This window comes from Botryllus schlosseri, chromosome 16 (genome assembly GCF_051294905.1).
Source record: "Botryllus schlosseri isolate E-star chromosome 16, Bs_hap1, whole genome shotgun sequence".
NCBI classification, from domain to species: Eukaryota; Metazoa; Chordata; class Ascidiacea; order Stolidobranchia; family Styelidae; genus Botryllus; species Botryllus schlosseri.
In genome coordinates this window covers 17,478,343-17,503,299 of record NC_137251.1, presented here as the reverse complement: position 1 = coordinate 17,503,299, position 24,957 = coordinate 17,478,343, and the positions used below count along the sequence as shown (strand labels likewise).

The 24,957-nt window shown below is 40.0% G+C and overlaps 1 protein-coding gene and 1 long non-coding RNA gene across 3 annotated transcripts in view; one reads left to right on the top strand and one right to left on the bottom strand.

The window, feature by feature from the left end:
- The window catches only part of LOC145459265 (uncharacterized), a 167,819-nt gene that overhangs the window by 140,892 nt on the left and 1,970 nt on the right, over positions 1 to 24,957 (top strand). The gene's annotated exons all lie outside the window — the stretch shown is intronic.
- LOC145459245 (somatostatin receptor type 2-like) lies at positions 4,991 to 24,570 on the bottom strand. 2 transcript variants are annotated; one of them, XM_080337892.1, is made up of 9 exons: positions 23,628 to 24,461; positions 22,708 to 22,824; positions 22,460 to 22,578; positions 20,168 to 20,346; positions 15,137 to 15,216; positions 14,432 to 14,557; positions 8,599 to 8,818; positions 6,719 to 6,865; positions 4,991 to 5,223 (listed from the first exon to the last, which is right to left on the bottom strand). In XM_080337892.1, exons 1-8 carry the CDS (start codon positions 23,920 to 23,922, stop codon positions 6,754 to 6,756), a joined length of 1,248 nt encoding a protein of 415 aa, XP_080194018.1. In that variant the 5' UTR covers positions 23,923 to 24,461; the 3' UTR covers positions 4,991 to 5,223; positions 6,719 to 6,753. The 2 variants fall into 2 exon arrangements, 1 of the variants encoding a protein (XP_080194018.1); XR_013921316.1 differs by lacking the exons at positions 4,991 to 5,223; positions 6,719 to 6,865 and adding an exon at positions 12,582 to 12,761 and having other exon boundaries at positions 8,679 to 8,818; positions 23,628 to 24,570.

Here is a 24,957-nt window from a genome sequence, read left to right as displayed (position 1 = left end):
GAGGGAGCTAAAGAGTGCCTGGAATTTGCTTCACAAAAATATGTAACCCTGCCGTAGGTTGTCATCAGGACCGTAACTTCCGCACCCCAAACTCCCTAATTGGAAACCGGTAGCCGCGGCTTAAAAGACGTTGTTTCCCCCTCATATTTTCAACTTGCATATTGTGACTCCATACGTGTCACTACGTTTCATCTGAGTAGCAAGAAAAGCTTGATGCAGCCTACCATACGTACGATTTGGTAATATGAATATACCTTCTGTGCGAATAACACAACAAATATATCTAAATTTTCACTAAATATAGGATTTTTCAAAAATCTCTGTGGCCCACCTCAAAATGCCTCTGTGGATCACTGTTTGAGAACCCTTCGCTTAAACCTACTCACGGCATGATATGTTGTGTGAAGGTGGCGACTACGTGCGCACTGCGCAGTGATAGCGATTATGCAATTATGAACTCGTAAACCTCAGTCGTTAGATTAGGAAATTAAAACAGACTATATAGCAACGTATATAGGTATTTCAGAACGATTTCTATCCATATCCAATCCAGTGATAGTCATTAGTCAAAAGTTTGTTTGTTTTATTAAACAATTTTGACGCTTATCGCCCAGTCAGTTTATTTGCGCCATGAGAATGAATGTTACAATGTTCATTGGTACCTTCAATTGCCTATTGGCCTTTGGTACTATTTTTGGACGACTTCCAGTGACGCATCCATTCATTATCTATTTCTCTCGCTTGCAAGCGTCCTCGTCAGGGTCATTTGCTGCCGATTTTCGAAGCTCAACTTCACTTGATAAATCTGGGCATTTCGTACGACACTCCAGACGCAGTGAGGTCAGCGATGAGAAGCCCAGATAAACCACCAACACATAGAAACTTGACAGATCCGTGACTCTAACCAACAAACATTGGTGTTGTGGCGATGTCGCTTAGCACACTGCGCCATTCGCTTCCCCATTGGCCATTAGTCAAGTAGGCTACTGCTACGTGAAATTCTGCGTCACGCGAAATATAGTTAACGATCTATAAGTTTTTCGGCCGTGCAGGGCGATTGTGAAAGATTTATAATGTTAACACATAGCACTATACCGGTCACTTGTAGCTTTTCTGGAATGAAAAATCACTGCCTTACTGAATTCTATTATGCTCCCAACACTCTAATCGTTTCATAGTGATTGCCAGAAACCAACAATCAGAAGTAGAAGTCACGATATAGATTTCTACTCAATTACATTTAGAAGTAACAATTTCAAAGACATGCCAAAACTCCTTCACGTCGAAATAGAAAATGAAGAATTCATAAGTATACTCAAGAAGTAGAAAATCTGGTGGAAGGATCGTAGATACTTTTACCAGTTAATCGGAGATGGCCACTTTCGTGTAGAGATTTTCAATGAATTAAGAAAACAAGTAAGTACTCTAGGCCTATGGCTTTGCTTGAAGAACTCAAAATTGTGGTGAAGTATAAGTAGTCTAAAAGTAGAGAGGACGTAATGCACGTCGGATAAACCTATACTCGAGTACTTCGGAAAACTTCAAGTACTTCTTTGCTGACCATCTTTGTGTGATGGTGAAGATTACAGCCCGGCCTAATATCGGTTCGCCGATAATATCAAGTCGGTATCACAGTTTGAAGTAATAGCGGTATCGGCAGGCCGTGTTATTTTTGGCATATGCCAAAACTGCCAAAAATAACTTATTTTTGGCATTTTTCGATTTTTATTTTTGGCAGTTTTGGCATCGTCCTCTAAATAGATAGTTTCAGCCTCGAATTAGTCACAAAAACGCTTTATTTGGGCTAGTTTGTCAAAAGACACTACAAACTGTGCAGCATCCACGTATAATCAGTGCCAACAAACAACAAGAAGAAAAAAACTAACGATTTCACAGGTTAATAATATCAAACGAAACCACAAAATGTGCAGTAGCCATCGGAATCGGTGCCAATAAGCAAAGAAATAAAGAAAGAGAAGCCTAACAAACACGCTCAACAGCTGATTGTTACAGCTGTTGAATAGACTTAAATCGTTTGCACTGTAACAGTGCTTCCAAACTCAGGTCAGCTAAGTTTCTCCTAAATTCTTTTCTCGCCCAACGAATCTGGGAAATATCGGCTTCAACAGTAGCCGTTGAGGGAAAGAATGTTGCCAGTCATCCACAAAAGGTTTTCAGAGCTTCAAAATCTTTGGAGGGCCGAACCGGCTTCCATGCATCATGAAAAGAGATCACTTCGCCAGTGCCATCGATCTTATCGCGGAAAGAATTTTCTTCCCGATCCTTTTCCAGGAGTTTCCTGTGTTGCCTCTCAACACATTCTATTTAGTAGCCCGACTATCATTTCCCCTTCAGTCTACCGATATATTTTCGGAGGACTTTTGTCACTTCAGGTGGCTTTAATATTACCAACTCGCATGGAAGAGTCCTGGGAAAGTTAGCTTGTTTAAGAACATTGACGCAACAAGACTGTCTGGCAAAACGAGACTATGCAGCTCAGAAATAGCCAGACAGTTTGTTGCGTCACAATGTTCAACTCGATCACAATGCAAAAATTGTGGTTGATTTTGGGGATTCCAGTTCCATGAGCAGAATATAATTTAGATTTTAATAATCAGTACTGCGGCAGCTTTTCATTGATACCCGTTTTATCAAATTTAGTGCCCGACAAGCCGGTCAAAAATGGTTGTAAAATTGCCTTTCGACAAATGGAAAGTATGACGTATACCAAATGCAGTCAGCCGTTCAATCTCGCTGTGCCCACACCATTTAGGGCACCATGCTTTCCCCCCTAATGGGTGGGCTGGACCCAGATTAAGAAACCTGCCTTTCACAAACGCTCTTCTCGCTTGTAACGAGGTCCTGCTAACACAACACCATGAACGAAATACACTATTTGGCAGGCCGTGTTATTTTTGGCATATGCCAAAAATTGCTTATTTTTGGCATTTTCAAATTTTTATTTTTGGCAGTTTTGGCATCTGGCTCCTGAAATGCCAAAAATAACACGGCCTGGGTATCGGTCATGAGAGGTTGAAAAATATCGGTGATTTTCGTGACGTCAGAACATGGTAGTAGAGCAGTGGTTCCCAACCTGTGGTACGCGTACCACTAGTGGTACGCGAAGGTCTGCCAGGTGGTACGCGAGTAGATTCTGTGTTTTTTTTCGACCGAATGGAGTTATTTGTTTAAGTGATGTTGATTTTAAGTTTTTTGTTGTTAATACATTATGTTGTTCTTCTTGCGACTTGTGGTGAAAAACAATTCCACCCATTCCATCAACCTTGACTGATAATGCCAAGTTCAGCGCTCGGCAACCTTTCGCATGCAGCTTGCCAAAATATTACCAACTCGCGTGCCAAACATTTTTAATTTTGTCAAATTTAGCGTTTCAAGCAAGGAATCTCACCAACCGCTTAATTTCAGCTGGCAACGGCATCAGTTACGCCAGTGAATCTTAAAGTATTGGTCGCGAAGGGAATAAATTTTGGTCGTTCCCGCACTATATGTAATACGCCTAATATACGTAATATTTGCATCAATTATTTTAAGTCGCGCTGTGATCGATAGCCTGTTCTGTGGTTTCTTTGATCGTTTCCGCTATATTCGGTTCCATATAGCCAATAACTGACAGGCACATCAATGTTGTTACGATGATATGGCCTGATGATGAGAAATGTGTCCACCGCTGTATCATACATGTCGGTTTGATGTCACATTAGGGTTGGTCTGGCACTAGATTTGTCTGCAAAGCTCGAACGGTTCCGGTAAAGCGGTCAAGGTCGTTGCTCCAGATATATTGGAATCGATAAGACGTATCAGACGAAACTAAAATAATATCTTCTTTCGTGAGACGAACACGATTCCAAATTCGAATTTCGACACCGGACTCATTATTATCTTCGGCGGGCCTCATTTGATACGCAGGAACCAAGCTGGGACGAATTTACCATTCGGCGCCTGGACAGTGGACACATCAATGTCGAACGTTTTAGCCGGAATGTAGCGGTTATTTTATTCATTATCGCCGCCATTCATTTTGACAGCGCAGTAACCGCACGGAGTCAAATGATCGCATGTTTCCCCGAAACGTTATGTCCAGGTCATGTCTCCTAGCGTGAAAATGCCCAGCGCCGAAATGCCGGTTCATATAGCATACTATAGTCGTGCTCCCGCAGGCTGCACTAAAGCGTTCGAACGTTTTCATACGATATCATAAATTACCGTTCTTTCATAACTGCTAATACGGGTGGACTCATTTCTGCAGATTACGCATATTTAAAAAAATATAATAACGAAATCAGGTCCCAGTAAATCTCGCAAAGCGCGGAAAATTTTGCTAGATAAATAAAATCTACCCAAAAGTCTCTATTTTACGTTGATTTGCGAAATAATTGGGGGGCGCCTATACGAGCTTTGTACAATTAAAAAAACTTTCTGCAATACATTTAAAAAACTTCTTGCAATACATGGTTATAATATCTTGTTTCCGTCAAATCATTTGGCGTGCCATGAAAAATCATCTCGCGTGCCACAAATGGCACGCGTGCCGGGGGTGGCCGACCCCTGGCCTATAGTTTGATATAATTTGTTATTACACCTCGCATAGGACAAATACGTGATTATGACGTCATAAATGACAGAAAAATTTTCACCGGCTTCGGAACGCGTAACTTATGTAGGTGGTACGCGAGCACTGCATAAAACCTCGAAATGGTACGTGAGTGGAAAAAGGTTGGGAACCACTGTAGTAGAGAGATACAGAACTAAAATCTGCGACTGCTTCACCGGGAATGTTGATCTATTTCTTATAGCTTACAGGTGTCGAGATTCAGCCATCCTAGTTTATTTCATGTTCAAGCATAGAAATGATTCTAAATCTGTTCTGTTCAAATCAATGCTCTGAAGTTTTGGAAGTGCTAGTTATCGGGTTATCGGTCTGGCCTTAGTGATCAATGATCAATTGATCATGCTTGACAAGTAGACTTAATGTAACACATTAGATTGTAATCATAAAAATCGAATATACATTCTAGAGAAGAAGTCAGTTCGAATACGCAAGTGATATCGACTTTTCAGCTCATTGCATTGTAAAAAGGAGGGAGGCGGGTATATTGTCATCATTTAGCATATTCGTCAGACTTCTTGGGTGTTCAACTTTGTCTGTACAGTGTGGTCGAAAAGCGACCGATCATTTCCATCTGTTCTGCCGTTCTCGTCGCTCTGAAATTACAAAATATTTCCTGAGCATATCGTATCTCCCCATCGCTCGATTATGATCGAATTTATTTTGTACGGTTCTTAACCGGGGTTCACTGAACCAGTATCAGGGGTTCCCCGGAAGTCGGGACGACACACATTGAACTCATGCATACGATTGGTAATTTTATTTTGGCCGTCATTGGTTGTTGCAGACAGTTAGGACCGATCAGAAGTCGAATCGTGATTGCTGTGGTGGTACGTCGAGTGCAGTGGCTTACGCAGGGCAATCGAAAGGGCAATTTTACCTCCAATATTAAGTATAGCTCATTTGTAATCAAGAAACTGGTTTCACGCTGTTGCGCTTTTACCGGATAAAAATATGGCTTTCTCGTATTTTGTCTTTGTTCATCTGAGGTTGATATTGTGGACGTACAGCCTACTCAATCAGTCATTTCGTAGATTTTAGTTTTTGGACTCAGCTAAGTTTGGAGTTAGTAAAGGTTACCACCAAAAACTTTCCGGTCGGTTCGCCGACTATGTTTTAATCATATTCTCAATTGCAAATTGCAAGAGTTCGAAGGCTGGCTCATTAATTAGAGAAATTAAACACCGAATTCTAAATTGGTTTAGAACGCCCGTTGCCCTGATACAGATTGAATGGTCTTCTTTCGAATAATCTTATGTCACAATCCTGCACGAGTTGTGCCAAACTGTTTAAAATTAGCCTGCAACTGGTCTGCAGCAGTACGTGAGGGCAAAGAATATATTTCAAACAAAAATTGACGAAAGTCGACAGTATCATTCTGGGACAATTGACAGTATAATGAAATGTAGCAAACATCGAGGTTGCAGTACTTTCAATATAAACAAAACAGTCAAAATGGAGTTGGTGGTTTTAACAGGACTTCTATAAATAATTCGAAAAGGTGAAATCAAAGTGCGCCGAATAGGGTTGCATTTGAATAAAAATCAATTCAAACACAGCCTTGTTTACAACATGTTTTTTTAGCAATGACGTCAAAAATTTTTAATTGTGACGTCGCAGTGGATTGGTATTGACAATTGAAAATACAGGGTAAATATGGCTCCTCGACGAGAAAGCCTTCCGACCCCAGTCTTAAACGGATCAAAAATATCCTTGATTAAGACTATACAGCATTTTTACAGTCGGCGGTCATCATCACCAGAACATCCATTCCATACCAATGATCTATAACAACTTGCTATAACTGTTGAACTGACGACAATTTCCAGGGTTTCGACCATTCCATATCATATAGGTCGACCATATCCGGTGCAAATCGTCTGTAGGCTCATACTGCATGGTTTTTCGAGAGTATTTACACAATTAGGCTATGGCATAATTATACAACTTTTGAAAAAACAACATTTTGTTTCTTTTAAAATGGCAATTTTTTAAAACAAAGATTGAAAGTTGTGTTAAACAAATGTTTTCAAACACCATTTGTTTTGAATGCAGCCCTAGCACCGACGCCTAATTTCCATCGACACCTACCTCTAGCCGTTTGTCGCTGCGCGACCTGTCTCTCTTCAATCCCAGCAGAGTGATTTTCCTTGACTTGTGTTGGAACGCGCTTTCTGGATTGCTTCCGTTGGACGAAGTCCTCCGATAGATTGCAATGCCGGCGCTCTTTTTCTGTCCCTAGGAGGGGATACACGATTAAAACACGATAGATGATATGCGAAGCATACAATGAAGCTGCGATCTTGCCAACACTTGTTCGGAAATCAATGACTTGCAGCATGGTCAATAGCGGAATTTTTGTACTCTTTTCGAGTATATACTCAAATTAGTATCACCTACTTTAACTACTTATTAGAGCGGTTATGTTTAAATGCTACTTCCACTTGAGCAGTTTTTACTCAAAAAATTGCTGTTACAATTTGGATTTTGAAAACTTGAAATAGTTTTGAAATAAATTTGTGACACGATTTATATTGTAGTTGCCAATAAGAACTTCTTAAAGTTGACAAGTATGCGATCCCACGACGAAATGTACTTTTTGTAACTAGTTACTTGCGTCATTACCAGACCGTTAATTTTCGGAGTACAACAAGCAGGTGTTCTTTGCTTGCACTACTTAGTCGAGTGGTTACGTTTTAAACTACAACCAGTTTGACTAGAACACTTCTTGCTTTTTATGCTTTGGATTTTAAAGAGCTTTCGGAGGTACAGAACTTCTATATATAATTGAAAAGTATATCATATTGAGATGAACCCGAATATTTTTGGCTGACACTCGTGGCTCTCTGATAAATTGTCAATTTCGCACCTAATTCGAATCATATTCATCAATATTGCTGCAACTTTTTGTTATCATTATTGTTAAGTTTTAGGAGCTCGGAACCCCTCCCATGCACATCGTTAAGTCATGTTCATGTCACACCGATAAGACTATTTGTCAGCCTCATGCCGGTGCGCACTACTGAGCTACATAATCACCACACATCCTGTGGTTTCCAACCTTTTATGGTCGCGATTCCATTTCCAATTTGAAAATGTTCCGTGGCCCGTCAGCTCAAAATTTGATAAGCTGATTACTATAAAGGGGTCAACAGCTTTGCCCAGACTTACTCACATCCTATTTTGCAAGTTGATTGCGTTCAACATCTTTGCGAACCGTAGAATAAAGGCGAACGACCCCCAGGTTTACAGAACCACTATCTTTGAATAAAGCATTTTAACGGCCTTAACCGACTCTAGGAATACATCGTTCACCTACAATTGCGATTACAATTAGACTATTTCAGAAAATGAAAGTAATTTTCATTTATTTTTTATTGCAGTTTTTGCGAGGGCGGTTAGTCCTCGTATTAAAATCAATATCTGTGATACCAAATCCCGCGCAGCGCGAAGAAAAACTTCAAGTGGCATAAATCTGCCCAAAAATAATGTTGTTTATGTTAATTTACGAAAAAATTATGAGCTTGCTTCAAGCCTTCGAAACTCCGGACATTTAGGCATACATTAGAATTTCCTCCCGGACGCAGTTTGAACAGTGAAATTCCGGACATGTCCGGGAAATTCCGGACGTATGGCAACCCTAATATAGGGTCAATATGGTTCTTTTGACGAAAAAATTTCCCGACCTCTGCTTTAATTAGTCTAGTTAGACAACTACAATTATCTAGTTGTCCAAGTCCACAATCAACCAATTAAGCAATTATAACAAAAGAGTAAACGACGCTAACTATCACCACATTCATTTTTACTGCAACTTTCAGTAGCCTTGACTCGTTTCAGAAATCGTTACTTCTACTTGTAATCGAGCAGAAATATTCGGCGTTACTTCCACTTTTATGTCAGCATCAACGCTGACTATTTTGACCACAGCTGCTTGTGAGCAGCCGACAAAAACAGCTACTATAGCTTACCTCATCTCCAGTACTGTTAAGCCGATGTCGAAAAACGGACCAACAACCCGATGTCCTGCTGTAAAAACTGGCTGCGTGTTGTGGACGCTTTTCCTGAACCTCTCCCTGAAGTTATATCCGAGGAAAGTGTAAAGGATCGGGTTGATCGCTGAGTTTGAGAACGCGAAAGCGGCGAATATCTCTTCCAATCCGTAGCATATCGCGGCAGAGGAGTAGAACCCTGCGAGAACGAAGAGCGTGAATGTACAGTAAACCAATACAGTGAGACTCTAGATCAAATTTTGTGCATCCAGTATTATCTGGTAATGCATCAGATGTGTAATATGGTAATAGGTTTTAGTTTTTGTGACTACGCGTAAATTTGGGGTTCGAGGAAGTCTGCAGATTAGCGTAAGGGTTCACCAGGTTAGTAAAGCTTAAGAACGACGGCTATATGTGTAATCGTTTCTGCTACGCCACTTTAATACTCGTCATACAACGTTCCCTCCAAACCATTCCCTACATGGTAGTGTATTATGTAAATGCAAACCGTGGGCATAGGCACTTAGGCAGTCAGTGACGTACTTCCATCTTTTCAGAATGCTACAAAATAGCGATGGTCTTCATAGACTGCTTCTACCTCAACGCTATTGAAAAAAAAACTACTGTCATTTTTTATTTTCTACATTTTCAACAAATCCATTTGGAAAACCATTAAAACATGATTTTCACAAAACAAACCGATTATATTTACTGCTGATCAATGTGACTTATGTTGTATGAGTCAGTTGTGAACTCCAGAGCCAACATGCACACAAATCCGGTTTTTCCGAATCGTAATCCTAATCCATGCTCCTCTCTACCCTATAGGGCGAGCCGCAAATGTAAGACGCATTAGTTTAGTAGAGTGATAAAAGATAAAAAATGATACTTGTAGAATGTAGATACCATTATTACTTACATAATTTTCATGATTCACATGCCTAACACAACGAAGATGTGATAGGCCGATAGCAATGAATAAATAAGTCTTGCGTTCATGAATTGAAGTTGAAATTCCGTATATTCTCTACGGAAAGAGTATGCTTGCTTGTGAATCGAGTATCAGCTGTATATATTGATGAAATGACTAGGGATGGTGTGAACGTGAGGTTCACGTTCGCGTTCTGTGTGTGAACCTCGGAAATTTAGAGGTTCGCGTTCACAACAGAACCTTGGTATGTTCTGCACTGTGAACCTTTTTCATATATTACAATTTTCACTTCATTACAACATCGTTGGTTCAAATTTATTGCATTTCAACTGCAGGCCACTCTATACATGGCGCTATAGGCATAAAAAAAATCAACACTAAACGAGCATGTACCTTGACAATCTCCAAAGTTTTACTTGGTTTGTTGCAGCAGTTTGCTCGAAATATCCAACTTTCCGTTTGTAAATATTTATTGACTCTCTGCTGCGAGCTTGACCCACAATCACAAAACATCACGATCGAAATATGCTACGTGGTCAGCGAATGATGCTTATTCAACTAATCAATCTAGCAGGCGTATGGGGTCAATCTTGACTTCATATGTTTACTGGATCATTAAAACCAAATCGGTGCGATTGGGGTTTTGCTGTATAACTTGTTAATGGGGTAATATCGGTAGCAAGTATAGAAACCCGTTTCACACTCTGCTCAATATCAATGTAGCAATACTCAGACGTCGAATAGATTTTCCGACCTGTCATACGAAAAAGGTGACTCGAGTCTGACTTGAGTCAAGTCATGACTCGAGTCATCCCAAAACTGCTGCAAGGCTATATCTGCATCTTCCTTGCCCGACCGCATATGCACATCATGTACTCACGGTACGCATATACGCAGATCGTGTGTATGTATATCATGAGTCAGTGTATATGCCGCAAGAACATCAAGGACAAAAATAAACTACGTCCCTTGCTTCCCTGATATTCCCTGGTAAGTCCTCGTCAAAATTGTTGGCAAAGCGACGGAAGATATTGATTTTATGAGATTATTATATCATTTGATTGCCCCAGTTGATACATTTGACGACGTTTAAAACGTCGATATGTATTTCCGCATTATGACGTAATGTTGCCCGAGTCGTCGCTAGGTATCGCTAGGTTGGAATTAGCCATATGACGTCCCGTGACGTCACGAGGTTCACGTTCGTGTTCACACAGAACCTATCAAAAAGGTTCGCGTTCACACGAACCCAGACCTTTTAGAGGTTCACACCATCCCTAGAAATGACCCGTGTGATGAGGTGGTCCAGACTACGGAGAGAGGAGGTCACCCCAGAAGTTGTTATGAAAACCATACGCGGGCCCAAGGTCATTGTTTGGGAGCGATCTGACAAAGTGCTGCTCCGATCCAGGACAGAGGTTACGAGAAAGTCTCATGAAATCTCAAGGGGTACGAGCGCTAAAAAGGTCACGAAACACTGACATAGTGAATAAATCTGCGTATATAATTATCAGTGTTATTATTATTAATCGTGAGTTTTAACTACGTGGCACCTATCGAAGTTCCCGGCCTTGCGCGCCACGGAAAATGAAATGTTTTAATTATGATTGTCTTTTCTATGCTATATGGCAGTGATTGAGAATAATTTTCAATTTATATAACGTCGCAGTGGAATCAAAGTGACTTGTGTCCATTTTACAAATTTTAAGAAAATTGACTTTACGTGAGGTTTTCATCTTCTCTCAGCCCTATATTGGCCCTGATTAATTATGAATTAATGAAACAGACATAACCATGGCCAAGATATGGTTGAAAAAGAATGAAATTTTTTTAAAAACTTGAATATTTTCAAGTTTTAATAATGGACCTTCCAAACTTGAAAACTGGACATAAGTCACTTTGATTCCACTGCGACGAATATGCTTGTTGCATGAAATGATAAACTCGGCGACCGATGCAAAAAGTTGCGTCAGAGTCAGCTGACTAGTCAATGCAAGCTAGTGGATTCGAACCGACGGGGAATTTCTCATTTGTGGGGATTTCGTTTTTATATTTCGTGGGGAATTGACGCTGCAAAATATATACAGTATATAAAACATATACATATTTACGGCTTGGGGTCAGAAACACGTTTAACACGAGCCGCATGACGTGCGATAAACCTTCGTAGAATTTTATGGGTTACCGGTAGACAATAAATTTTTTGTTGCAGTAAAATGAGAATGTCTAGGTCTCCCAAGTATATTGGGTACAATCAAATACCCAATTAGCTTGCCCGTGGTAGACTGAAAGTTTGATAAAAAGGTAGCGATTCAAGTTAAAAGAAAATACGAGCATACTTAACCTGACCACGGATCAACGAACCGACGGGATAGCGTAACGGTCAAGCGTCCGGCATCTTGATCGGTAGGTCGTGGGTTCGATCCCCGGCCGGGTCAGACCAAATACCTGTTTAGTAACACTGGTATCCATGACATCCCTGCATGGTGCTCATGCGTTGCTGGGATGGCATGGAGGGGTGGAGCCGTAAAAGGCTATATCCGCCCTTTCCTTGTACCAGCGCATCATGCACCTCATGCACTCATGGTATATGCATACGCACAGATCGTGTTAAAGAGTATCATGAGTCGGTGTACATGCCGCAAAACATCAAGGACAAAATGAAACTACATCATTTCCTTTCCGTTGATTGTCTGATTCTTAAACGGTTGTCACTATCAATCCTGATGCGACTTAACTTACACCGATGGAAAGTCTTAGCAAATTTTATTGCAGAAAGCATTTGTGAGGGTGGGATAGAGGGATCTTACGTTGTGGGGAACGAAGACCCGAAAGGAATCAGAATTGGGGAATGAAGAAAAAAGGTTGAGAACCACTGATATAAGCGGTGTGTTGAGAGTTATGCAAACGTCGCAGGAAATGTCCAGTGAAAAAATTTGTGTATTTGAATGTAAAGCTAGTTGCTATATTGAATTGTTATGTAAATATAACGTTGAAAGTCTAATTGCACGCCGTATTCACACACTGATACCTTGGATTCTTAGAAGCGTCAAGATGTGATGAGGCAGCCAGCAAATGGTGAAACATATGACCAGAGCCGCCACCATCTAAGTAACTCTTTTTCGCATTTCCACCGCTCTGTTGATGGCTGTGTGTCCGATATTCTGCTCTACCGTACGCAAGTGGCGTAGTACCAGGGCGTACATCGCCACTGAAAAGATTGTAGATATTGTTTATATTACCAGAAAGCTGCTAGCAAAGCCAAGTAGGATTTGCCTGCTTGTATCACTTACTCAAGTGAATATTTTTAGACTACTTCCCCTTCAACTTAAAAAAACAAGCAACAAGCTTTATGTAAAACTCATGTATGCCGCGCATTCAGTGTGTATGCGACAGAGGTGGTCAATACTCAATAGTGAACTACTTCTTTTTTTTGCAGTACTCAAGTAGGTTTTGCTTAATCGAGTGGTTTTGATTTTAGGCTGCATTCACTTCTACTTAAACAGTTTTTAGGGAAAACTAGTAATTTTTTACACTAAAACATCAAATTTTAGATTGATTTAGAAGTTTGGCACGCATTTTTCTGTGTGGTGTCATGATAGAGAGTACGGTCTACTTTGGGCGTACGCCACGATAGTGCCAGTGCTGTGCGAAACTGTGTAAAAGTTGCATACAACTCCTTTCTGACCTGTTATATGCGAAAGCTACGGTGACATTTGAACAAACTTCGGTAAATTCCGACTTTATGATTTAGTGACACTGGTTAGCGTAATAGATCCAAGAGCTAATAGCAACGTCGCTTTTCTTTTAAACGATCACCGATCAACATAATCAATTCGGTGGTCTTTTACAGGACTTCGAGAGCTTCGCCTTGCCGAAACTTCAACAGGATATTCAATATTCGTCAGATTATATTTCCATCCGAACAAGACACACACAATGCACAATGCACAATGTACAATGCGATAATAAGGCACAATGCGATGTAATGAACAGATAAGAGGATGCCGAACGACCAGTTGCGGTTGCAGTAGCGGTCTCTAAACTGCTGGTATCCACCTTGGCCTAGTGCCGGATTTCACAGTTCCTTTTTCGATGTTAGTCACTATTACGTGGCCCTTTCTTGCTCTTTGCAACGCTTGTGAGCGCGCTCTTTCATCGGGTCTCTTTCTGGGCTTTTTTTTTGTAGCCGCAAGAACAGCGAAGTGGGGGAAGAGGAGCACAGAATAACCTCAGACGCAGAATCGAACCCAAGCCGCCTGGGCGGTAGGCGCTTATCGTCACTACTATGCCATCTCTTCCGATGGTATTAAAATATATTATCAAAAAGCTATAATTTTCATTCTAATCTAATTTGGAAAGCTGTGTGGCTATAATTCCAATACTCGTCTAATTTGAAATTAAACTGATTAGCTATAATTTTAATTCTAATCTAATTTGGCTAAGCTGTGTAGCTATAATTCTAATTATATTCTAATTTGAAAAGAAACTGAGTAGCTATAATTTTCATTCTAACCTAATTTGGAAAAGCTGGGTAGTTATATTTCTAATTATAATCTAATTTGTATAAAACTAGCTAGCTATAATTTTCATTCTAATCTAATTTGGCTAAGCTGTGTAGCTATAATTCCAATTATAATCTAATTTGGAAAAAATGCGTAGCTATATTTCTAATTATACTCTAATTTGAAAAAAAATGAGTAGCTATAATTTTCATTCTAATCTAATTTGGAAAAGCTGTGTAGCTATAATTCTAATGCGAATCAAATTTGGAAACGCTATGTAGATATAATTTTCATTCTCGTCTAATCTGGAAAGATGAAAATTTTCCAGTTGTCCATGACTGACTGTGTATGGAGTGTATACACGAAGAAAACTTACCAATAATACTAAATGGTATTAGGAAGGATAGGATGAAATTGGACACAAGCCAAATCTTGTAACGATGACTTTGCGAATCGAACGCGCACCTGTACTGCATCGTCTCGTTCCTGCCGTTGTAATGAACTGTAACAAATCGAGTATTTTCAACGAGGTAGCAATTCTCGATGACAAATCACACTGTAACCACGAATGTTGCATTAAAATAAGAGTATCGAAAAAGTCATATTTCTCGGTATGCTATCTTTGTATATACTCTCTTTCTGCGTATAGTCGCGATGAAATCAAACAAGCATATCTCCATTTTTTCCAATCTTGAGTTACAATTTGCAAATTGGTAGACACATCGTTTCAAAGTTACTCATGGCCAAGATATACGGCGGAAAGAAAAACTATAATTTTTAAAACTTTTAATTTTCTCAAAATTTCTAAAAGGGACATTAGCCACTTAACAGTGGAAAAAGTATCGAAAGTGATCTTCATCGTTGATAAATTAACTCTGTGGCAAGGAGCGTGTAATATCAGTACTCAAGAGATCATCTGACACTACTCTACTGGAATGATTAGAATTAATACTCGATTCAGATATACGAGTACTAGAATAATTGTGCCCCTCCCTAATCATAATACATTATAATACATCACAGCGTCATTTAATAATTGTTAACAGTGCACTGGCGTATACACGGTAGAAAAATTGCTCACAGTCGGTTTCCGTATCTGCTGCCGGAACATAGTAAATCGCGTCCTCGTCTTCTCCAGATCCAGCTCCAGAAAAGTAGTCTCTGGAAGAAAATTCATAAATAGTATACTAGGGTAACACATGTTCCATGGAAAGGTATCTAAGCCAGTGGTTCTTAACAGGGTCCAATGTTCAAACTAACACCTGGACTTCGCTGGAGGTCAAGGCAGTGAAGACACAGACCCGACTCATACAGCAGAAGTTTACAGTAAATAGTAATTATCATATTTTTGTTTTGTTCAATGGTTGTTGTTCGTTGGTTTGTGGTATTCATTGTGTTTGCTGTCTACTACATGATATTTATGCCTTGCCAATTTTCTTCATTCTTATTCTGTAGCTGCCGACTTGTAGCACGCTCCACTTCGGGGATTTTTAAGACACCGCTTACACGGATGAGATGGTGAGGAGGAGCCCAGATAAACCTCCAACACCTAGGTAGGGTTCAGGCTACCTCGGTCTGACTCGAACCCGCAACGCATTCGTGTTGCAGATGTGGATTATACCACTACTCAGGGTTGCAACTGCTGGTGGTCCAAAAGAGCCAAATTGCTTTCCAAAATGTGACAAATGGCCCTTCAAGGAGTCAACCATTTTTGATTTCAACCAATATGCTTATAAATTACACCTAAAACGCGAAAATGATACGTTTTCTACATCCTGTGGAGTAGAAATAACTTTTTTTAATCGAAAAAAGGGGGTTCTTAAATCCCAACAAATTACCGGAAACTTCAATAAAAATTGACTTTAGGGAATTGCCCTTATTTTCCAGTCGGCAACCCCCTATTTCTGCGCACGAACTGGGGGTAAAATTGCTCAACTCGACAACCACTGCTCGTAGAGTCATGATATATAGCTCAAAAGCTGCCAAAACATCATGTTTCTATCTGTCTTAAGAAGAACGTTTTCTCTATTGTGAACACAAAACGAGTTACAGCCAAAAAACAGTAAGATATTGAAGCGGGTAAATGGCGGGAGTAACTAAGTTACATATTAGTGTGATTTACACAAGAACAACTAAATATATCAATCTCATTACATAAAAGCTCACTGGTAAGAGATGTTGCTCCATTTTTTAGAACAGGCGCGCGGGCTACTCATCTGGTCCTTGCGGGCTACCTTGGGCCCGCGTTGGTGACCCCTGATCTGACATATGGAGCACGAGAGAAGCACTAATTGTGACATAGGCCTGCAAATCCTAATATCCAAGGTTAGAACGAGAACTAAAGAAGAGCGAATGGAGCCAACTCGCCAAACGTAAGTTTTCGTTGCCAAACGACCTTTAAAAGAGCCAAATTCCGAAATTTGGCTCTCAAATGCGCTGATTGGTATATATATATAGTAGGGTTACCATATTTTGGAAATCTGAAAAGGGGACACTTTTTCAGGATTTTCAGGCTTGCAAAACCGCAGGAAAATTCTCAAAAAAGGAAAAGTTTTTCTCAGTTTGTGGCCGGTTGACTGAAAGAAAAGGTCAACTTTCCGCTCAGCTCCCGAAATAATCGCCGGAGCGTCACTTCGGTGCTGATTCACGGCATCTCAGGCGAATTTTGCTATAAATATGACCAAATTTCAGAAAAGAGGACCAAGTCTCAAAAAAGAGGACAAAAGGGCGTCCTCCGAGGACACTTTCAAAAAAATCAAAAAAGAGGACAAATCCACTTAAAAGAGGACGTATGGTAACCCTAACTATAGCAATGTATCAGATGTGATGTGATAGGTTTTCGTCTGTGACTAGGCGAAAATTTGGGGTTTTCCGAAGTTTGTTGTCTATAGATATCGATCTATACATAAAACGAGGAAGATGAGCTCTTACGAAAAATAAAAATTCGATGGCAATGCAAATAAAATATCCGCGCTACGCAGAATTTTTCAGTTTCATTTCCATTGGCTCGGGTTCGAACTGGTGGCTTAGCGATGACCAGGCCGTGTTATTTTTGGCATTTCAGGAGCCAGATGCCAAAACTGCCAAAAATAAAAATTTGAAAATGCCAAAAATAAGCAATTTTTGGCATATGCCAAAAATAACACGGCCTGCCAAATAGTGTATTTCGTTCATGGTGTTGTGTTAACAGGACCGCGTTACAAGCGAGAAGAGCGTTTGTGAAAGGCAGGTTTCTTAATCTGGGTCCAGCCCACCCATTAGGCGTGAAAGCATGGTGTCCTAAATGATGTGATGGGCACAGCGAGATTGAACGGCTGACTGCATTTGGTTTACGTCATACTTTCCATTTGTCCAAAGGCAATTTTACGACCATTTTTGACCGGCTTGTCGAGCACTTAATTTGATATAATGGGTATCAATGAGAAGCTGCCGCAGTACTGATTATTACAATATAAATTATATAATGCTCATGGAACTGGAACCCCCAAAATCAACCACGATTTTTGCATTGTGATCGAGTTGAACATTGTGACGCAACAAACTGTATGGCTATTTCTGAGCTGCATAGTCTCGTTTTGCCAGACAGTCTTGTTACGTCAATGTTCTTAAACAAGCTAACCTTCTAAGGACTCTTCCATGCGAGTTGGTAATATTAAAGCCACCTGAAGTGACAAAAGTTCTCCGAAAATATATCGGTAGACTGAAGGAGAAATGATAGTCGGGCTACCAAATAGAATGCGTTGAGAGACAGCACATGAAACTCCTGGAAAAGGATCGGGAAGAAAATTCTTTCCGCGATGAGATCGATGGCACTGGCGAAGTGATCTCTTTTCATAATGCATGGAACCCGGTTCGGCCCCCCAAAGATTTTGAAGCTCTGAAAACCTTTTGTGGATGACTGGCAACATTCTTTCCCTCAACGGCTACTGTTGAAGCCGATATCTCCCAGATTCGCAGGGTGCAAAATGAATTTAGGAGAAACTTAGCTGACCTGAGTTTGGAAGCACTGTTACAGTGCAAACGATTTATGTCTATTCAACAGCTGTAACAATCAGCTGTTGAGCTTGTTTGTTAGGCTTTTCTTTCTTTTTTTTTGACTAATTGGCACCGATTCCGATGGATACTGCACATTTTGTGGTTTCGTTTGATATTTTTATTAACCTATGAAATCGTTAGGATTTTTCTTCTTATTGTTTGTTGGCACTGATTATACGTGGATGCTGCACATTTTGTGGTGTCATTTGACAAACTAGCCCAAATAAAGCGGTTTTGTGACTAAATCGAGGCTGAAACTATCTATTTAGAGGACGATGCCAAAACTGCCAAAATCAAAAATCGAAAAATGCCAAAAATAAGTTATTTTTGGCAGTTTTGGCATATGCCAAAAATTACACGGCCTGGCGATGACTCACAGTTAAATGTCCAGTAAAATTACTCACCCATTGTGACGACACTGTCTAATATTAAAACCAGATCATAGTGACTTACGCGACTGTTCAGCATGTTTGAAGAAGACTTGAACAACTAGATAATTCTAGTTGTCCAATTAGACTAAATTAGGGCGAAATGGCGGTAATCTAATTCTAATGTAATTTCTGAAATGTTTTTTGACCTAATTCAAATTCTAATCCAACTTTTGAAATGTTTCTATGCTCTCATTGTAATTTTAATCTGATTTCTGGTTTTCCTGATAATCCTTACAGGAGAACTCTACAGCAAGAAACGAACCATGCTTGCTGTGCATGCATTTGCCATTATCATACGTACTGGAATGAACTCTGATTTGATATGATCGAAACTTGATTATTGTACAGAAGCATTTTCAAGAAAACCAGAAATAAGATTAGAATTAAAATCAGAGCATAGAAACTACGGATGGTGTGAACGTGAGGTTCACGTTCGCGTTCTGTGTGTGAACCTCCTAAATTTAGAGGTTCACGTTCACAAACGAACCTTGGTGGGTTCCGACATTCCGACCACGCATGCATGGCGCTGGCAGCATAAAAAAAAATCAGCACTAAACGAGCATGCACCTTGCCTATCTCAAAACTATACTTGCTTTGTTACAAAAGTTCAATGTCAAAGATCAACAGTCAAATACCCTACCTGTAGCTGTAGGCAGTCAGCCAATGAGGGTTATTTAATCAATCAATGAAATTGATATCGTTGTCTGACGTAAAAAATCTAGCAAGCGTACGGCGTCCATCTCGTTTTCATATGTTTCTTATATCATAACAACCAAATCCGTGCGATTGGGGTGTTGGATACTGCTGTATAACTTGCCCGTCATGAATGAATTAATTTACTACAAAAAGCCACAGTGGGCGGAGGGCCGTTGTTATAAACTTACCGATATCGTGACGCTGCACTTCCGATGGACGATGTTTTAAATACAGTTTTAGCAGTCTCTATTCGATGCCCGAGCCCTATTTATGCTTGGAGGGGGTTTCATTTGTTTGAGCAAGTTTTGAAAAGTGGTTCTAATTGATAGGGTATGTTGCTCAGTCATAAGATCAATCACTCACGCTTTTAGCATCCTACCCACTGCTTCAGTGTTTAATTTTACCTATAACATCAGAAATTTGCTTGTAACTTTTTTCTGTTCATTTTTAAGAGTATAAGTTCTATAGAAGTGAGATAGAAACATGTTGCTTCTGCATCTTTTAAGCCGAAAACTGACTTTCTAGTGTAAGTGATGATCAAGATATGGCGAAATTAACTGTTTTTGGTTCGTTCGGTGAAATTGCACGACCACTAGAGGGTGTACGAACCCAAAATTATGATAGAATATATTTGTTTACTATTTGGCACTACATATCAAGACCCTCTTTTGAAATTCTTCATTTTTCACTCCACCCTATAATGCCCATCGCCAATGTTAGAGAGCACAGCCTCGTACTGACGTAAAGTTTTAAAAGCAAGTTTGCTCAACTGCTTGGCTAATTTTCCCTCGATATTGCATTGTTGCAGCCCGCGGCCTCTACAAAATTTGAAAATTGGCCCGGGTGCCGTATTTAGTTGGCGAACCCTGCTACATTTAGTATAATTACACAATTAGAATTATGTAGTTGCCCGAGTCTGATACCAGGCCTCCAAAGCATCGTATACTCACATGAAGATTGATGTGTCAAACTCGCCCCGGTATAACTTATATCCAGGAAACATGATTCTGCACTGTGTAGATCCATGTCCATCCTCGATTCTTGCGTAGAGCATGATTGGAATGGCCATTATGATGGATACGGTCCAAACCGTGAAACAGATCAAATAGGTGCGTCCGTTCGACCGAAGCTAGTGGTATATATAATATATATTACGGTTAGCATATTTTGAGATGCGGAAAAGTGGACACTTTTTACAAAGCACGAAACTTATAATATCGTACGAGAAAACGGTTAGTCTGAAAATTTTCACGGGAGATACTGCTGTATTGAAATCTCCCCTCCCCCCACCCCCACACCAAAAAAATAGGTCATTTTTCCAGCTCGACACCCGAAAAACTTTTTTGTCATCCTTGCCGTCACTGCCGTCGAAATCCAGATTCAAATTCGGTTCAATTCTAACAGGTATAAGACTCTGCAGATCCAATTTAAAATTTTAATTTATTAGGGGAAATTGGAGAAAAAATTCCAATATTTTTGTCAACCCCATGAAATTTTTGAGTTGTCTTTAAAAACGATGGAAAACAAATTTGACTCTATTCCAACTAGTGGAAGCGGAGTTATTTGAGTTTTTCGTTGATAATTCTCGGATTATCCTTGATTGGTGTTAGAATTGAACCAAATTTGGTGCGCAGCGTATTTTAGGGTAACCTGACAATTTAATCAGTGAATGGATGGAATCCGAGAAAAAACTTATTTTTGAACAGCCCTACTGTACCGTGTACAATCGCCTGGCTGCCAAAGCTATAAAGGAGGACGAATTTAAAAAAAAGGAGGACATTTTCGATTTCTTGAAAATGGAGGACGAATCCTCCTTAAGGAGGACGTCTGGTAACCCTATCATATATAGAGTTCAATGTTCTGCGATTCTATCAGTTAGATAACAAGCATAGCTGGTCAGAAACGAAGTACTTTTTCTGTGTCTGAGTACTTGAGTAGGTTTTGCCTTCTCGCTACTCAAGCGGTTATGATTTTAGATTAGTTACGATTCTACTAAACAGTTTTTAGTTTTGTAAGTAAAACTCTGCTTACAACACTTACTTTTTTTACTTACTGGGAAATAACGACTTCTAATTGTCATCAAGTGGAAATTTACGACGTCAATTCTAGTTCTAACTGAGTACTAACGATGAATATTTGTCTACCTTTGCCAGCACCACTATATAGAATATATATACGATTACTCAAGTTGGTCTCGACCGCTTTCGCTAATTACTAATCACTAATTACACTTTGGTTTTTGTAGGGCGAAGATCATGAAGTTGTATTCATTAAAGAGTGGAATTCTCGTTCATCAGGATTTAAGTACCCAAGATCAAGGAAACCGGTTGGTCGCCGCGCATAAAGTTGATCGGGTTACGTTTTTAATCTTATGATTAAGCAAACCTGGACAAATTCTACAGATGCAGTAAGCTGCGTAAAATTCCTACGCAGGAATATTTCCGATAAAGACCATGACGATTGTCTCAGGTAATGCCATGGCTTCACTCAACAATCGGACAATCAACGAATTCTGCACGCACCATAATTGTATAGCAATGCATTTCATCTATTCTAATCGTTGTGTCGCTGTACCGTACTAGTTGGACACGAGTTTATTCTGGCCATGATGATAATTCAAGCTGTTACAATCGCAGAGTCTTGTATCAGTAGCAGGCCGTTTCAATCAACAACCTGACAACTGACAGCTAATAACGCGATTTCGCACTATGATGCAACAAATATCATCTCACACTCACTCGGGAGTCGGGAGACCGTCGATTAATCATCGCGCATAATATTAACCGACGTTATGCGTCACGATTCCCCATTAAAAGTTTTTAAACCGACGATTGGTATTCTCCCGGATCAGCTAACTTTATGATCCGCGCCCAAAATACGCCAAGATTAGCAGTCATTATTCACGCGAATGGCATTCTCCCGGATCAGCTAACATTACGATATCGTTCTTGGATTGGTTTGCTTCGCTTTTGTGAGTGACATTATCATACCATCATGTGTTTTCGAAAATTCCTCTATTCATAGTGTCGTCTGTAAATATGCATTGTCGCAAAGTTGCACACTCCGATTTACTGTTTAAAGTATGCGAAACCTCGTCCAAATCTACTTTTATACCGACTTACCTTAGTACTTCGAACCGTTCTTATTATATTTCTTAGAGTAGTGTTGGCATATCCTAGAAATCGCTATTTCTACTGGCTTAGCAATCCTAACTGCTTTGACCGCCTCTGATATCAAGTTACCTGCGTCGTTCTTGTGCTGTAGGCCACGGCTATGTATCTGTCGACGCTCATCACAGTGAGAAAAAATATACCGGCGTAATAGTTGAAAAACTTGATGGTCTGGCATATAGCGCACATTGCTGCAACAAGAAATATATTCCTTTCGGTCTGTCTGAGTCGGCTGCTTTGTTCCGGTTGTACACGGGGCTCATACAATGAATGTCTGAAACCGAAATAGGCCTGGGAAATGTAGTAACTGTCGTGCGTACCTTCTCCAAAGCTCCAGCGTTTTCTCAGCTTTTGCATGCTGAATATTGGCAAGGTGATTAGAAAGAGCGAATCGGCTATCGTCAGTTGCAGAATGTATATCATTGTAACTCTCTTTCCTGGAATATAAAACATTATAACTAGTTCTGAAGTAGCCGCAATGCCTCGGCGAAATGCATCAAGTGTGGTTGAACTAAATCTCCACCTCGCCCATTAAGATTACGTACAGACAGAGTTGTGCAACAAGAAAATTTACAGTTCTTCCAAATTAGAACAAGAACGATAGCTACACAGTTTTCTTGCAGATTATATTTGGATTCGAATTTGTGTTACTGAATTCAGTAACTGAAGCTGAATTCAATACCGAATTAGTAAAAGTCGACAAACATCAAGTTCTCTTCATATCAACTTGGAGTCCATTCTCATCAGCACTAGAATGGCAAATCTCCGTACACCAAGTGTGGCATGTTTCGCACTATGCGGTTCTCCTGTAACGTTTTCAGGAATGCGAAAATCGGATTAGAATTAAAATTAGGTAGGCCTGCTCCATGCCCTTATTATACAGCTAGTGTTGTCCGGTTGTCCAAGTCTGCTTGATGCACAGGCCTATAGAAAGGCGAAAAATACCAATACAGCATCGTCTCAGATTAATAAGTAATGATGCGTGCGTGGGACCAAATAGATAACTAACCTACCCCAAGATGGTAATCTGTAGTGTAGCATTACGTTTAGAACAGAGACCGATAAGTCGATTAATCAAATTGTGTATGCCATGATTGCCTTTGCCATCACATCGCATTGCGTACTATTGTTGCTATAGGCAGGACTGAGTTTTCCTGTGTAGCGCCAGCAATCAGATATGTGAAATTTCGTTGAAATACGACTCATTAAACAGTAGGGATCTACGATACTGATAACTCACCGGTTTCGTGCCCAGCGAAGATGACGAAAAACACGATCGAATTTGCGATTAGTCCAACGAAAGTGATAATACAGTACAGAACTATGACAGCAGTATTAAATGTCGACAACGCTGACGCTTGTTCACCCTCTTCATTTCCATATGTATCGATTGGTATATCTCCGAGATATTCATCCTCAAATTGTATCAGATCAACCGTGCTTCGGATGTCGTAGTATTCGTAGTCTCCTGAATCGTGTGCAGTAGCGGCTCCGCCGAGAAATACTAGTAACTGTACGATGACCCTTGCTCTCATGGTAACGAATTTCGTTGATGTTGCGGTCTTTTCGACGATGATTTAATACATTAACTTGACAGATGATATTGTATCGGTTTACGAAACCAGTTTACCAGAATATACCTATTGAAAGAATCATAATTGTGACGTTCTAGATCAGTGGTTCCCAACGTGAGAGATATCGCCGCCCAATGGGCGATTCTGAGAAACAAGGGGGCGAAAATACCAAAGGGGGCGACTGGGGGACAATAGGAGGCGAAAATATTAGAATGTCAAGTGAGATATGTTTAATTAACACGGCCGAACAATGCACGTGAAGACGGATTATTCTGCATATGACGAAAAACGAATTCAACTCAACGGAAAGTAGACGCGGAAACCGGGTTTCCGAGCACCTACTCGGAAAATTGACGCGTTTTTCAGTCAATTCAACAGAGATCAGAGCTAGGTGACTAAATTTCCCGTTTGTATGTCTTCTTTTTCGAATCCGTAAAATTTGCAACGCGAAAATTCGTGTCGAGATTGATAAGAGGGTGACGAGTCGAAAAAGGTCGGGAACCACTGTTCTTGTTCTTCGTAGAACAATATATATATATATGCAACGAAGCTCCAATTAGTCACAATCATCATTTCCTCGTGTGATTTGCTTTGTACTTATACCCTATGTGAAATGCTCTCCTTTTGTTGATCTGCACTTTGGATCGTGGCCCGTGTTATAGTATTCCTGCTGTTAGAGATTCTTCTAATTCTTGCAGAAAGTTCGTCGTGTATGCTTATTGCGCACCCGGCATTAGTAGATGTACGAGTAACTCCGCAATTTAAGATAAGTATTTTACGATAGAAATATAAATCATTTCCCATTGTCCAATATATGCGAGCGGTTCGTTAATCAAGTCATAAGTAGTCAGGATCAGGACATCAATAGCTTGTAATGCATACAGTTGGACAACTACCAAGTATTCAGATTTTATTAGAATTATAGGTCCACAGTTGTTTCCAAATTAGATTAGAATTTGAATTAAGGCTTCACATATTTTTTCCAAATTAGACTAG